This window comes from Numida meleagris, chromosome 1 (assembly GCF_002078875.1).
Source record: "Numida meleagris isolate 19003 breed g44 Domestic line chromosome 1, NumMel1.0, whole genome shotgun sequence".
NCBI classification, from domain to species: domain Eukaryota; kingdom Metazoa; phylum Chordata; class Aves; order Galliformes; family Numididae; genus Numida; species Numida meleagris.
Genome location: NC_034409.1, coordinates 73090063 through 73100850, shown reverse-complemented (window position 1 = coordinate 73100850; position 10788 = coordinate 73090063). Strand labels below are relative to the sequence as shown.

Here is a 10788-nt window from a genome sequence, read left to right as displayed (position 1 = left end):
CTCTGATGATCACACAGCTTTTGTGAAATTTGAATCTTGCAGCTGGGACAAGATGCTGAGTTTATCTTGGGCAACTTGTAGATTTTTATCTCTCTTTTTATGTCTCTGTCCTTAAAGGAGAGTTGAAACTAGATGACCTTTAAGGTCCCTTCCAACCTAAGCCATTGAATGAATTTATGATTAGTGTAGTGTCCTTTTTTAGGTGATGGGACACTGGTGAGCAGTGCACTTAGTGAAGGATATGTGTAGGCATCCCTGTGCTGGTCAGGACCCTGTGCATTGATAAATCCATTTGTGTCTGCCCAGCTCTGTCCCTTAGTACCAACTGCTGGTGCTGTTGTGGCATAGCCTGAGAGTGATCTTTTCCCAGAGATTTTGAGGTTTTCCGCCTGATGGGCAAGGGATCTAAAAGCCTTGAATTGCTCTCAGACCTTGGGCATACCCACTGATTTTGTTAGTGAAGGGAAGTGTTTTTTATTTCAAAACTGTGTTATCCAAATGAGATTTTTCAAAATAAAAAGTATGCTTTAATTCTTTTTTTTTTTTTTTCTGAAGGAATCAACACATGTAGCTTGTATTAGCTTTTATTTTAAGATTACATTATCTCCACATAGCTGTAATTGTAGTGTGTCTGTTGTGGATCTTTCTTTTGAATACAGTGTCTTTGGATCTATGTACTACATGTAAAGCTAGTAAAAATTGAAGAAAATAGGTTTTTTTTTTTTTTTGTAATGAAAGGAATTAAAAATAATTGTATTATTTATGTTGAAGGAAAAAAATAGCAGATCAGTTGTTCACAACTCCCAGTGAATTTGAGAACTGTTCTATAATATTATGATTCTGTATGAAATCGTTTTTACACATGTAGATTAAAATCTTTGGCCTATATACTTTAAGTCTCCAAACCTTCAGGCAATGTGGTGCATTTTCCATTTAAATAATCGTTTCAAGCTCACATGGAGAAAAGCTCAGAGCACATTTTGAGAATAATGGCAATGGTGATATCTACTTGTTTCTGCACAAGTTCTGAAACTCATATGAGTTGTCTCATACCCCTCAATTGGGTCTTAACTCTGCAAACCTCTAGTCTGTACCCCAATATCAAGGTTTAGCTGCAGTTGCTGTATTGCGAAAGGAGGATCAGCTCTCAGATTTTTTGCATCTCCACCATTGCAGGACTAACCACATGAGCTGCAACTCAGGCATTGAAACTATTGTTGGGTTATGATCTCCTTAGCCCCTTTCTTTTCCCCTGATGCTCTTTTCCTCTGTTCCTTTATCTATCCAAAGTAGTGCTTGGGCTTATGGGATTCTCAGTACCAATACCCATATACAGCTCTACTAACACCGTGCTATCTCTTGTCATCTCATCTAGTATTAGAAAGAGACTCATTTATGTTGAAAACAGTGAGACTGATGAAAAGGTTAGTACAAGTTGTGATTCTATTTTTGTGTTCTGAAATATCCAAATGCTTTTCACATCACCAGCTGTAAATGTAGACGTTCTCTGTCAGCTGCCTTCTCAGAACTTTCTAACTTTGAATCCATTGAAAGCTCTGACAGAAGGTTTTGAGTGGCTTTGCCAAGCCCTGAGGTAATGATCTTTTCTAGCAGACATTAGTGCAAGCTTTCCTTGACTAAAATAGATTTCTTATGTATTAATTAACCCCATGCAGTTCCTAAGCTTTTTAAAACCTCCGGTCATCTTGTTCTGGCATGCCTCCTGCCTTATCCTTGCCAAACTGTTGACCTTTGAAGGTAAAATGCCAATTTAATTGTCTTTACAGATTCCTGTAATTGCTTGAAGCACATAGATACCGCTAGGTACAGATGGCAGTGTTTCCTTTCTTTATTACTGAGGGTTTCAGCAAGCTGTGTCTTTTTAAATGCGCCCTGGAGTTCTCTGGATAACACCATTTCCCTTAATGGCATCTTAGCTGATTCTACATGTTATCGCCCAGAACTCTGATTGAGTGTACAAATTAACTTCATTGTCCTGTAGCACATCTTTTCACTCATACCTACCTATTGTCATGGGTTTTAAATGTAGGTAGCTCTTTATAAGTCACTATGTCTTTAAAATCAATGATTTCCTCTCTCTGATGAGAGACCAGTAGTTGCATAATTATATACTTCACTCGCAATTTTTTAATATGCTTATTACCTTCTGGTAGTCAGCATAGGAGTGATTATTTCAGATTTGGGTTTGCTATATAATGTTTTTCCAGCCTACAAGTGAATAGGAAATCAAGTGATGAGACACCACAGATTCTTAATCAAAAATATGCACTGTTTATTTCTCTATATCTAAGTACAACTAATTTGGGAAAGAAGCCACTTCTGTGTATTTCCCAAAATATCATTTCTGCTATTATTATCACTGAACATCCGTCATGGCATGTAATTCCATGAGTCCACTGTTACTTTCACAATAGCTTAAGATTTCATTTTTAACATCTGAACATATTTTATGCATAAAGCAATAGTAATCCCTCATCCCATTCACACATTCTTTAGATGTTTAGCTAAAATGGTACGCTACAATTATTTAAGAGTTATGAATCTCTTTAGGTGCCTACTGTTACAGAGCAACCAACTAACTCTTCCTGTAGTCCTCTGGTTTTCCCTATTAATTTTGCTCACCCTTACCCAGTCTCATTGCTGATATACTAGTATACTAGTGATCATAATACTAGATTTCTTTCTAACAGTCAGTGCAATTTTTTTGGTTGGTTGGTTTTGTTTAATTTTTTCCTGCAGCACATGGAAACATGGATTCCCTCCAATGAACCTTGCAAGATCTGTACATGTCTTGACAACAGAAAAGTCAACTGCACTCTTCAACCTTGCACAACTATCAAAAGTAAGTTAGTTTAGCTCTGAGTACAACTGATCTCAAACAGATTTTTGTTACCTAGTTTTTTTTAGTTTTTATCTAAACTTATTTTATGGATGTTTCTTTCCCACTCCAGCTGTGCAGTGTGGCCCCTGTGAAGTCCCTCGTCTGCTCAGGGACCCTAACCAGTGCTGCCCTACGTATGAGTGTGGTAGGTTCTCATAAGCTGTTGGAATCTTCTTGGTACATGTTTTTACTAAATCCTTCAAAACTATACAGTCTGCATCTTTATTTAGCACAATACTGTGCTTTTTTTTAAACCACTGAATGACTGAGTTATCATCTGTATGGAAAAATAAAAGGCCTGAGGAAACTTCAAACTCGACCTTGCCCTTCTGTAAGAGATGAAGAAAGGAATGGAGCATTTTTTTTGTTGTTTTTGGCTAAGTGACATTAACTAGATGAGGTTTAACAGGAGCAAGTGTAGAGTCTTGCACCTGGGAAGGAATGACCGCATGTGTCATTGCTTCCCAGGTGGACAGTCTGGGGGATGGCCTGCTGGAGAGGAGCTCTGCAGAGAGGGACGTGGGGGTCCTGGTGGACAACAGGTTGGCCATGAGCCAGCAGTGTGCCCTGGTGGCCAAGAAGGCCAGTGGCATCCTGGGGTGCATTAAAAAAAGTGTGGCCAGCAGGTCAAGGAAAATGATCCTCCCCCTCTACTCTGCCCTGGTCAGTCCTCACCTGGTATATCGTGTCCACTTCTGGGCTCCCTGGTACAATAAAGGCAGGGATCTTCTGGAAAGAATCCAGCAGAGGGCCACAGAGATGCTAAAGGAGTACCTCTCTTCTGAGGAAAGGCTGAGCAACCTAAGTCTGCTCAGCCTTGAGAAAAAGAAGACTCAGAGAGGATCTGATTAATGTTTATAAATATCTAAGGTGCAGGAGGCAAAGGGATGAGGCCAGACTCTTTTCAGTGGTGCATGATGATAGGACAAGGGAAAATGGACACAAACTGGAGCATAGGAAGTTCCACACAAATGTGTGTAAGAACTTCTTTACAGTGAGGGTGACAGAGCACTGGTACAGGCTGCCCAGAGAGGCTGTGGAGTCTCCTTCTCTGGAGATATTCAAGACCTGCCTGGATGCCTACCTGGGCAAGCTATTGTAGCTTACCTGCTTTAGCGGGTGGGTGGACTTGATGATCTCTTGAGGTCCCTTCCAATCCCCATGATTCTGTGATTCTGTGTGATTCTGTGATTAGAAATGTCTTTTTTCAAGTAAGCATTTCTTTGTGATCTGTTTTTTTGAACATGAAGTACATTAGAACTTTAATCCTCATAACCCAAACTTGAACTGTTCCCTCAGCTGTGTTCGAAAATGATCACTGACCTGCTGAACTCTAACTTGCCTCAGATTTTAGGATAGCAATTGAGAGTAGGGAACAAGCATAATGGGGATGTACCTGAATGCATATACCTTTTCTAGAGGACTAACTAGTCAAGCATGGTTTTAAACACTCTCAATTTCTCTTCTTAGTCTGTGATCTGGTTTCTTGTGATTTGCCTCCTGTCCCTGACTGTGAGTTTGGCCTGCAGCTTGCTCTGACCAACCCTGGAGAATGCAGACCAAATTATACATGTGGTAAGATGCAGATATATATTTAGCACCAAGTGACACTGGAGTACTGCATTTAAATAACACTGACAATGTATTTTATTCACAGCATTTTCCCTGTGAAAGGTTTTATTTGGGAGCCATTGGCCATGTAAAGATTTCACAGACTTGGAAAAAAGTTATTGTTGGTACTTTCAAAAGTGTACTCACATTTGAATTAAGGAAACTGTGAACACCATATGTGTGCTCTGAAATTTGTGTATATTTTATTAATATTTTGTATATGTGAGAAGATACATGTATGTTTAGCAAGGTAGGAGCTTCTTCTGAATCTACAGTACAGTCTCTTTTATATTTGTTTTACTTATTAGCATTTTAAGTAGGTGTGTAATAATTTGCAGTAGCAATTGGTGTCTTGTTGCCTAAGAACTATCCTATTCATTTGTAATGCTCTGAAATTGTATGTGCTTAATCTTTTTCTGCTAGCTTGTAACAGAGAAGCATGTAGTTTAGCTCAAAGACCTTTCTGTCCATCCCATCGGGAGCTGACTGTTAAGAAGACAGAGTGCTGCGACAAATATGAGTGTACCTGCAGCTGCAGTAACTCGACAGTGAGCTGTCCTCTTGGGTATTTATCCAGATCTCTCACCAATGACTGTGGCTGCATATCTACTACTTGTGTTCCAGACATGGTAAGGGAGGTGAACTAGAAGTCCATGGATAAGATTATCCTTTATGTGTGAGGTGACAGCACCAAAGGCAGTGGGTAGATAGACATAAACAAAACCCCAGACAGACTACTGGAAAATGATACATAGGCATTTTTAATTTATGTGTGTGTGAGAAAAATGCATCCTTGCAACCTACTGTAGTTGTTTTATTACAGTAATTTTATTCTGATGTAATCACTCAATTTTTGTGACTCTGAGATATTCAGATGATAATACATGATCATATATGTTCATACATGTATGTAATCCATAAATATAATATATATAAAAGTTATATCTACATATATATGTATCAAATCCATATATACTATACATAAGATTTTAGAGATCTTTTTTGAAATTTTTAGTTTGTTTCTGGATAACAGGTGTGTACTTTTGGCTTAGTACAATTACTGTATTTAAGAATTGCATATTTTCAATCGCATACTTAGTTGACATATTTGCATCACCTTAGACCTACGCTTCTTCTATTCTTTGATTACCTTTGTCTGAGGAGGCATTGTATCTTATGTGAACTATTTTGCTAATTTTATTTTATTTTTCCAAATTAGTATCTGGCTTGGTTAAAGCTTCACCAGGATACATTTTTCTCCTAAAGTTGCCAATCTTTTATTAAGTTATTATGCTATATTAATCTTTAAGATAAAGTTGCTTAGAAGAGAGGTTTCAGGGCAGTGAAACCTGTTCACTGGGGCTACCTTACATACCAGGTTAAAATAGGATTAGAGTGCCTTGCAGCTTAGGAGAGCTAGGCTTTATTTTCTGCTTATAGGTAGTTAAAGACCTTACATGGTTCACTGAGGAACAAAATGACTTAATTTCTGTGTCTGTAAAATTAACAGACACACATCTCTTTAATAATATGCTGTAAAATTTACTAATAGTGCAATATAAAAGATGACACTACTTTTGTGGTTGCTGTGATGGTTTAAGGGTGATAAAAGGGTAAAAGAGAATGACTGCATGTAACTTGAAGTAGTATCTTTTTATATCAGATGAGTTAGCTGACAAAAGTTTTGTGTGCATGTGACATCTTCTACAGGATTCATTGTTTATCATCTCTAAATATTGGGTCACATTGTACATCCAGTGAAACTCAGTCAGGCCTTGGACTAAGTTTTTATTTGCCACTGAATGCAAATAAAAATCTCCAATTCATTCATTACAAACAGCAGCTTTGGCTGCACTTAATGTTCCTTTCCTCAATGGAATGGCCACAATTTTGAGATTTGTAGCATGTCTACAGGCCTTAAAATAGTACGTAGTGCTTATGATAGGTTTCATGTATTAATAAACAGCCTTTTGGAACTAAGTATATCCTTACAGTAGCAGTATGTTGTTTTCATGTATAAATTTTTGCATTCAATAGGTGTGTGTGCACAACAACATTGTCTACCCCATTGGGAAAACCTGGAAAAATGGTTGCAAGGAATGTTCTTGCACTAGTATGAGAGATGATATTACAGGATTTCAGATGATGGAATGTCATGACAAAATATGTAACACATTCTGCTCTCGGGTGAGTAACATTTAAATCAGTGTATTAGCCAACAGAGTACTGATGGGAACTAAAATGCTTTTAAATCTGCGAGTTTAGAGACGGTAAAAAAAATAGGAAGTAAATGTTGTAGCAATGAATTATCTTGGAAACAGAACCTAGGAGTGTCTGAGTAGTAGTGACTTTATTTTAGGGTTATTGTTTCAGGATCAGATTCTGCTGACAATAAAATTGGAATTAACCTTATTTTACCTTTCAGATATAGAAGAACTGCACCCTGAAGTGTCTATGATTTACATCACTTGCACAAGTACTCACAATGCTCAAAGTTTCAAATGACTTAATTCTAGCTGTAGTTCATTTTTTTGAGGTCTGTCGTTCAGCTGTCAATTACAGCAGTAATAACAGACATGCTGTGGCCTTTCTTATGCTCAGATATCTACCATATGCCTTAAAATGATGTGATCTATTTTTGAAAGCCCTCAAAAGTATGAGTTGCTTTGATAATAACTGTTTAATCAGGAGGAGACAGATATTCAGTACAAAAAATTGGCAGAAGAATTCTAGAAGAGTCAAAGGAATTGGTTAGAAGCCAGCCATACTTGCCAGTGTCACAGATAAGGAAAATTTGGCCTAACATGCTTAATGCAAAGAAAAGTTCAAAATGTTTTTCATACTGCCTTTAAATAACTCGATTTATATCCTTAACATTCCCCACCTTTACATAATGTGGAGAATAGGGAATTAAAAAAGCACTGTAAAATTTAATGTGATGCCTTAGAGTTATGCCTAACATCTTTTGTCCATAATCCCTAGCCACACAGTGACAACCTACACCCCTTACCAACTGACTTAGTCAGAAGAGAAGTTAAGCTACAAATGTTGGAGACCACCACAAATACATTTTGCCTCTTTCTAAAACTTTCAAGATATACTTAGATTAATTAAGATTGTTCTTATGGCACTAGCCAATTTCATTCAGGAAAAGGCATATCTGACCTGAAGAAGCTCCTTCCTACTTGATAGTTAAGTGTTCACAATCTGTGAGTTCACAAGGGTTGTGCAGGATCCATGTGGATAGGCAAGACTATGACATGTGAGGTTCAGAGTATTCTCTGCAAATCTTTTCCTCACCCAATGTTTTTCTCACGTAAGTTTTCTCTTCTGAGAAATGAAGTGAAGCCCAGAAGAGGCTGATTAAAAAAACCTTTTTTCTTAAGTGCAGAAGCAAAGATGAGCTAGCTAATGCTATGCAAACATTCAAGTTGTTTTTAAAATCTTTATATTGGATTATATGTTTTATTAGTGCAGGAAAAATTGATGCGTTGACCAAGTAGCAGATATCCCAGATGTGAGCTGTAACATCAGTGCTTTCAGTGGTCCGGTGTCTGATAAGTCTTCATGTTGGCTTGTGACTGTGCAGGCTGTCCTGGTGTCCTTAGAGGTTACCCAACCTGGATTTATCAGTGGTAAATGAAATGCAGAGCATTCTACGGCAATAGCTGCAAAGCCCTTTAGACAAAGTATAATTCACTGTTCTGGCTCAGATGCTTCTTTGATATTTTGAGGTTTCCAGTGCTACGTGGAGACAAGAAGCACTTGGTATTTTTTCAGCTGCAGAAGACAGCTTTTCTTTGCTTTCTTGGAAATACAGTGAACTTCTAAACAAACGTTATGTGCCGCTCCCTAATCTTTGCTAACAAACCTTATAAATGAAGCTCTAAGAATTTAGAGGTGTTCTTTTTTCTTTCAGAAAGACAGCAGTAACGAGTCTGGGAGTCAAAGAGCATTGGGCATAGATCATGAATGTGCAGTACCTCATGTCTGAGTTACCATTGCTGTAGAAACTCTGCATTATCTGATCTATTTTTTAAATTTAAACTCAAATTTACGTTCACATATTTTAAAACAGTTAATCATTCTTTGTAAATTCGACTATGAATGTTTCAGTTATGCAAACTGATGTCTGAAAAGCAACTGTCTTTTCTGAAGTCTACTGAGCTAACTGTGCCTTAATTTTCAAAGAATATAAAATGCATTGATGCCACTATGTTTTAAAATGTTATAAATTTCAGCATCCTTATCAAAATGCTGGACAGAACATATGTCTGTGCACATGAGAAGATGTGAAATAAACATCAGCGTTTTTTATGAATGTTTCCCTTTGCAGTGTCTTGAATGCTGTGTAATTGCCTAGGACCACAGCAGAAAATGAACTCATTAAAAAAAAAAAAAAAAAGAACAAAATAAATAAACAAAAAACCTCCCAAAACTACTGCTCTTCCTGTAGATATACAGTTTTATCAGAAAAGTTCAGGATGCCAAGTGCAGTGAAAACCATGAGGATAGTTGAGACAGCTTTCAGCTTTTGCAAGAGAATCCTTTTAATTTCCATTTTAGAAGAGACTCATTTTTACTATGGCAATGATTATAAATACTAGATTTAAAATATCTGGCTTTATTTTGGCTTATATCAGTAACTTTATTAGTAATTTGTTATTCTAATAAAATATAATTAATGCAGAGCTACAGTCTTAAGCATTGCAATCTCAAAAACCTTTTCTAAAACAAGCAAACAAAAAAAAACAAAAAAACATCTTTATAAGGTTATCAAAATGGTAAGTCCAAAACCGTATCTGTTGGAGAAGCTGGAGAGCTCATATTTGTTTTTCCCTTAACTTATTCCTAATTCAGTGAATATAGATATCAAAGACCACAGAATTTCTGTAGCCCAATTAGAATGGACCCCAAGGCTTATTTTTAACTTCACATTAGATGACATTGAATCTTTCCATTAAATACACAGTTTAATTAAGGATCATTATTAAATTGATATTCAAACTACTTGCTGCTTTCTGTTATTAATTCCATTGCCAGGTTTTAGGCTGTGAAATCTCATTGTTGTCCATATCATCTAACTTATGTGAAAACAGCCTACAGATTTTTACTTAGAAATTAAAAAAAAAAACAACCACAAACAGAAAATCCATCCTCTAAAAACAACAACAATAAATCCATAACAGTGTAAGAATCCTGCATCCTGATGAATGAATGGTGCTACTGTTCTCCCAAGCATGACAAAATTAAATGCAAATTGAATTTATTATCTTAGAACATACAGAAACACTATAGATAAATGTACTTACAGTGAAAATAGCATTCTCATTTGCAAACTAGATGTGATTTTCCTTTAATATGTATCACAGCCCTATCACTTTTTCTATTGTCTCCTATCTTTCTCACGAAATTTTTAAAAAGTAAATAGATAGTTGTTGTAATTTCTGCATTTGCCACAAGAAGAAGTTATATTTGTACCTGGCTACTCTCCTGGAGAATCTTAGGTAATGATTTCTCTTGAGTACGTCAAAATGCAATCCTTTAGAGAATCATGGCTGGTGATAAGCAGTGCCCCCATAGGGGTCCGTCGTAGTGCCCTTTAACGTCTTTATCAATGGCATAGACAGTGGGATCGAGTGCACCCTCAGCAAGTTTGCAGATGACACCAAGCTGAGTGGTGTGGACAGAAGGAAGGGATGTCATCCAGGGAGACCTGGACAGGTTTGAAAAGTTGGCCCATGAGAAGCTAATGAGGCTCATCAAAGCCAAGTGCAAGGCGTTGCACTGGGGTTGGGACAATCTCAGATATGTGTGCAGATTGAGAGAAGAACTGCTTGAGAGCAGCCCTGTGGAGAAGGACTTAAAGGTCCTGGTAGGTGAAAAACTGAACATGAGCTGGCAGTGTGCACTTGCAGCCTGGAAGACCAACTGTATCCTGGATTGCATCAAAAGAGGGGTTGCCAGCAGGGTGAGGGATGTGTTTGTCCCTCTGTATTCTGCCCTTGTGAGGTACCATCTGGAGTACTACATCCAGGCCCGGGGCACCCAACATAAGAAGGATGCAGAGCTTTTGGAACAGGTCCAGCGGACAGCCATGAGGATGATCAAAGTGCTGGAGCACTTCTCCTATGAAGACAGACTGAGAGAGCTGGGATTGTTCAGCTTGGAGAAGAGAAGGCTCATTGTGGCCTTCCAGTACTTAAAGGGAACTTCTAAAGAGGAGAGAAAACAACTTTTTACATGGGTAGATAGTGACAGGACAGGGTGGAATT

At 37.6% G+C, this 10788-nt stretch overlaps 1 protein-coding gene across 2 annotated transcripts in view; it reads left to right on the top strand.

Annotated features, from left to right (window-relative positions):
* Positions 1-10788, top strand: part of VWF (von Willebrand factor) — a 159801-nt gene that overhangs the window by 127135 nt on the left and 21878 nt on the right. For both annotated transcript variants that reach the window (XM_021393568.1, XM_021393577.1), the window contains exons 39-43: positions 2761-2863; positions 2973-3047; positions 4373-4477; positions 4937-5142; positions 6551-6700. In XM_021393568.1, coding sequence (XP_021249243.1) covers positions 2761-2863; positions 2973-3047; positions 4373-4477; positions 4937-5142; positions 6551-6700 — 639 coding nt within the window. The remainder of the gene's footprint in view (positions 1-2760; positions 2864-2972; positions 3048-4372; positions 4478-4936; positions 5143-6550; positions 6701-10788) is intronic.